Consider the following 6,000-nt stretch of genomic DNA (forward strand, 5'->3'; position numbering starts at 1 on the left):
AAAAAAGTGAAATTATTCTAATGAAATAAATTTGTTGCTATAGATAAATATTTGATTAAGAATAAAATTATAACTTCTCTTAATTTGTACCGGAGAGAGTACAAATGAGTATTTTTTTTATTCGAAAGAAAAATGAGAAAATTGCCCTCCAACTCCAAATTGAGTGACACGGTTTTGTATAGATACGAATATATGTACACATTAAAATATGTCTAGATAACGGAGGTACGAAGTCGAGGTGTATCGTCTGAGTACTCTTCGGTCGCCTAAATAAATCAACATAAGTACATAACCAAGTCCACTGTCCACCTACAAAATATTTTCGAACATGTAATACATGGACGGTGGTTAGGCATGAAATGGAACCAAAAGATGTCTAATATATGTGTAGAATGTGCTCGAGACTACCAAAGCATGTATGCAATTAGCCAGCTGGTGTAAATGTTCGAAGAGTTACTTAGTACCGTGCACTTCTAAAGTTAACCTAGCCTAATTAATACGGGCTGTGCTCCGGTGTCCCCCCCTTGGTGAACGGCGTTCAGGTGGTAAACGTGTGTTTGGTTCGTGACCAGAAAATATGGATGATCCCATTCCAAAAGTCGAATATTTCTGAGAAAGGCTGGACCATATGATCAGTGAATTTCATGACTAATCTCACTAGCCGCCTGAGAATCCATGGCCGTCGACGCGACTCCGACACCTGCCACTGCCGTATGTGTGGCTCCCCAGCTCAGCGGCGGCCACCATGTCACGGCGAGCGGTGGGCTTGCTTTTCCACGTGGCTCCCCAGCTCGACATCGGCGGCCTCCAGGGCGCGGTAAGCGGCGGGCTTGATTTTCAACGTGGCTCCCTAGCTCGGCGGCGGCAGCCTCCATGGCGTGGCGAGCAACGAGTTTGCTACGTCCGCGCCACACCCAGTCGACAGAAACGGCCTCGCTAAATATATGCGGGTAGTGATCTTGCTAGGCACGGGTAGGCGGCCGCCCGCTAGGTCCGGCCTCCACCACTACAAAGGGAAAAGGACTCGTTAATTACATACTAACCGGTGTGTTAATGGCATATTTATCTTGTTCTATTAATAATTAATTAAACATATTTTATCCCATCTCATCCTGTACATGTTTGACCATGAACCAAACACACATGTTAAGTCAACCCACGAAGGGGTATCAGCAGATCGTAAATAGAACAAAGTTTAGAGGGGGACACCGGAGCAATAGCCAATTAATACTCCCCCTACACTTGATATGCGTTGCCAAGTTACATCTTCGTAGCAGCAGAGCTTCGAGAAAGAGCTCGAAGCCTCGGATACGCGTGGTCGAGCTCGGACTGGATCGTACGGCGTACACTTCGCCGTGTCCCGTTGACGTAGGGTTTTGCTTTGAGGAACCCTGCCGGATTCTGCCAACTGCCAAACCTCCTTTTTGTATGCAATAGTCAAGCACTCTTGCTTGTCTAGTGGCTGATTGGGTGAAGAGAAGCAGACAGGAAACCAGCTGGGGTTCCCTCTGCCTACAGTCAACACGCCTACATGTATAGCTGCACAAAGGAGTTCCGAATCCACTAACTCGATCAGTCATCCACCTTTCTCGCGTGTCAAGTCAAGCTAGCCACACAGATGATACTCTCTCAACGATAAAGCGCATTTTAGGGTTTTGATACAGTATTCAGCACTCAACTTTAGCCCTTGTGATATGGATAGGTTAGCAAAAAGTTATAGATATTAGGATGTTATATGGAGTATATATATGTGAGAGAATTTGTCACCTAAAGAGAATTTGAAGGGTTTAAACACAAGTGGCAGGATGGTAGGGTTGTACATCCTCTATTCCTCTGCTCCAGCCAAATGAGCTATGCTTTACTTTCCATCGACAAATTTAATTAACCCAAATGATTTCATGGATTAATTAGTAGCCAAAGTTAGCAAAATCTAATTGTTACGGATTCTGAGTTTGTGTACTCCTCTATCTAATGGACAGTTGGGCAGCAGTAGTGCAGTACTACTCCCTCCATCATAACTATCCTGCCTTCTAGGTTTAGTCTGAGCCAAATTTAGTAAAACTTAATCAAATATATAAGGAAACATACAAGCACTTATAATATAAGCTTGCATTGTTAAAATCATTTTTTTTTCACATTGGTCGATACTGATGTTTTTCCTATACATCTGGTTAAATTACAAAGTTTGACTTTAAACTAAACCCAAAGCTTAGAGGGAGTATACACATTAGATGATTCATAGTTTTTCAATAAGAGGTAAACTCAATAGTTCGCACCAAAACGAAAATGCAGCCAAAAGAGTTACACTAACTATCTCCGCATAACATAGATCCACACAACCCAATTAGAGAAATTACATGTTTTACGATAGAGCTGATATACTTGTCTGGGCGTGCTTCAATGCCCCCCCCCCCCCCCCCCTCCCAACCAAACTTGAAGGGGTAAACATGTGTTTGGTTCGTGACTGGAAAATATGGATGATCTCATCCCAAAAGCCAAATATTTCTAAGAAAGGCTGGACCATATGATCATTGAATTTCATGTCTAATCTCACTAGCCGCCTGAAAATCCATGGTCGTCGACGCGACTCCGGCACCTGCCGCCGTTGTATGTGTGGCTCCCCAGCTCGGCGGCGGCAGCCACCATGTCGGAGCGAGCGGTGGGCTTGCTTTTCCGCGTGGCTCCCCAGCTCGGCATCGGTGGCCTCCTGGGCGTGGTGAGCGGTAGGCTTGATTTTCAACGTGGCTCCCTAACTTGGCGGCGGCGGCCTCCATGGCGTGGTGAGCAGCGAGCTTGCTACGTCTGCGCGACACCCAAGTCGACAGAAATGACCTCACTAAATACGTGCGGGCGGTGACCTTGCTAGGCACAGGTAGGCGGCGGCCCCGCTAGGTCCGGCTTCCGCCACGAAGGGAAAAGGACCCGTTAATTACATATTAACTGATGTGTTAATGGCATTTTTATCTTTTTCTATTAATCGTTAAGTTAATTACATATTAACTGATGTGTTAATCCCACCACATCTCGTACATGTTTGCCTATGAACCAAACACACACATTAAGTCAATCCACAAAGGGATATCAACAGATCCTAGCCATCTAAATAGAACAAAGTTTAGAGGGGGACACGGGAGCAAAAGCCATACTTGTCCTAGATTGAACCCTAGAGATGTTACATACGGAATTAAGTACGTTTGTCATGGAGTGAGCACTTACATGCATGAACGTGCTATCAGGCTAGCTCGGGCGCAACCACACCCAAGAAACGTGCATTTCTGAGTGTCGCGGTGCCTTTTTTTTTGTTTGAAAAATCATCCGGATCTATATACTGATTTATTCCACAAATGTGAAAATATAAATTTCAAATACATTTTGTTCTGAGATACACCAAACTAACAAACATGTGGATACGAGTATGCATATTTTTAAATCCCCAAATTTTATCAGATTTTATCATTTTTATGTAGCCCACAATACAAAGAATTTCACATTGAATTTTTGCATGATTGTAGGCTACATCATTGAATATCTCCATATTTTTCGTTCTTTTTTAAAACCTATAATATGATTTTAATTTTTGAAACAAAGGGATCACTGGATCTTAGGAGCCAAAAACATTTTCCATGCATATGACTTAATTAGAAAATAGCAGAAAAATATAATTAACAAAGGTGCCGACGGCAAGTACTTTTCTTGCTAGTGCACAATGTCATCAATTTCTACTTGTCGAGACCAAATTAAATTAACCCGTTGCTACCAAAACGGGCCAATGTCATCAGATGGTCTGTTAGTGCACTGCAATATATATAAGAGAAAACAACATGTGACCATATCTTAGTAGTATCTACTCCTAGCTAGTAATATTATCTTTTGCCCAGGGTCCTCCTTTAAATTAAGAATCTTTACTTTGGCCTACTCATATTTTTCTTTCCTGTAACAATAAAGAAGTTGAATACATCTCACATTTTTTGAACACTAATACGTCTCACATAGACTAAACAAGTGGTGACATAGCTATCCACAGTAAAATTTGCATCTCTTGTACTCCCTCCGTCCTATACAAGATGCCTTAACTTCGTTTAAATTTAAATGTAGGTACACCAAAATTTAGAAAAACCTAAAACATCATTTATTGGATGGAGGGAGTACATTGCTTGGGAGGAATATATGGTGGAGTAGGTATGACTAGATTTTGCCTTAGATACTCCAGCCTAACCACTTGCACTCAGCTAAAATTTTCTACACTAAGTCTTTTCTAATTGTCATTTTGGACATTACGTAGGGTCTGAAATATTCACTTGACAATTACTTTTTCTAATTACATGCTAGTATAATCAGGTCAACTTAGGAGTCACAGTGAGAAGAAGATTGAACAGGGCAGACTCTGTGTATAATTTGTAAAGGTTCAACAATTCTAGAGACAAGTCATGAGAAACAGCAACTTCATGTTTTGGCCCGTTTAGTATAATATTTTCTTCCTTTGTGAACTGCAGCATCAATCTACCCACCTGAGGAGGTTTGTTAAACAGAAGAAACAACAACGGCCACATATAAAAAATGGAAGAAGCATATGTATGGCACACGGTGTGGACTGCTCCACTTGACAACCAACTTAATTTGGCTGATTACAGGAGTCAATTTTGGCAGCCGTGTATGGAGTATGGACTAGACTGGCCAGCTCTCCTCCTATAAAACCACATCAACGCAGCACAAACACCACACGCTCAGAGCTCTTCACTCTCCATAGACAGCCACTACAAGAAAGCATCTCCTCCTCCACAGAGCCACAGCTAGATAGCTCAGAGCAAGAAATTACCTAGTATTCGCAGCAAGTTCCAGCTAATGGCGCCAACAATGGCTATCACCACCGCCACCCTCATGCTCCTCGTCGTCTCCCTCCTCGCGCCCAGCACCCTCGCCTCCCGCTCAGGCCCATCCTCGCACCACGGCCACGGCAGCCACGCCAAGCACTCTCCGCCGTCACCACCACCGCCCGCCCCAGTCGCCCCGGTGGCCGCGGCGCTGGTCCGCACCACCTGCAACTCCACCGCCTACTACGACCTCTGCGTGTCCTCCCTCGCCGCGGACCCCTCCAGCGCCACCGCCGACGTCCGCGGCCTCTCGGCCATCGCCGTCTCCGCCGCCGCCTCCAACGCCTCGGCCTCAGCCGCCGCCCTCGGCTCCAACGTGACCGCGCAGGGCGGCGCCGCCGTCGACGGCACCGTGCAGGCTCTGCTCCGCACGTGCGCAGTCAAGTACGGCCAGGCCCGGGACGCGCTGGCCGCCGCCAAGGTCTCCATCGCGCAGCAGGACTACGACTACGCCGCCGTGCACGTCAGCGCCGCCGCCGAGTACCCGCAGGTGTGCAAGGTGCTGTTCCGGCGGCAGAGGCCCGGGGCGTACCCCGCGGAGCTCGCGGCCAGGGAGGAGGCGCTCAATCAGCTATGCTCCGTCGCGCTCGACATCATCTCCCTCCTCAGCGCCACCTAGCTGAACAAAAGCTACGAAACAGTATACTATGACCAATACGTGCTACGCACAAGCGTGCGTACGTATAAATTATGGATGTGACCGTATGTACGTGTAGTTGTAATTACTGTAGCGTACGTGTAATGACACGTACTAACTACTAAGTCTGCTTATGTTTCTACTAGTAGTACTAAAGGCCGGGTTACAGATATTTGTTGAACTATATGGTATACTTACTTGATCACGTTATTTGGGAAGTTAAATATTTGGTTCTAAAAGGTATACAATACCCATATGGAGTATTTTTCACTATTCAAATTAATTAGATGTCTAATATTTTCGAACATCCCATTCACCTAAAATTATGCATCAATTAGTTCAAGTTTGAAGTACTTAAAAGTGTCCACCGCAAACATCAAAAATCGTATTTCTAAAACCTTCGCAGCCGCCCCTTCGTTTCACGAAACACGAGACATGCGGCGACACCTCTCCCTCCCCAGATCTCCACCGACGTGAGTACTCGCTTGCTGC

General features: G+C 45.3%; 1 protein-coding gene across 1 annotated transcript; it reads left to right on the forward strand.

Annotated features, from left to right (window-relative positions):
• Window positions 1-4,724: 4,724 nt before the first annotated feature.
• Window positions 4,725-5,732, forward strand: LOC127314202 (pectinesterase inhibitor 28). The gene has a single exon (XM_051344658.1). It carries the CDS (start codon window positions 4,843-4,845, stop codon window positions 5,488-5,490), a length of 648 nt encoding a protein of 215 aa, XP_051200618.1. The 5' UTR covers window positions 4,725-4,842; the 3' UTR covers window positions 5,491-5,732.
• The last annotated feature ends 268 nt before the right edge of the window (window positions 5,733-6,000 follow it).

Source organism: Lolium perenne, chromosome 7 (genome assembly GCF_019359855.2).
Source record: "Lolium perenne isolate Kyuss_39 chromosome 7, Kyuss_2.0, whole genome shotgun sequence".
In the NCBI taxonomy this organism is placed as follows: Eukaryota; Viridiplantae; Streptophyta; class Magnoliopsida; order Poales; family Poaceae; genus Lolium; species Lolium perenne.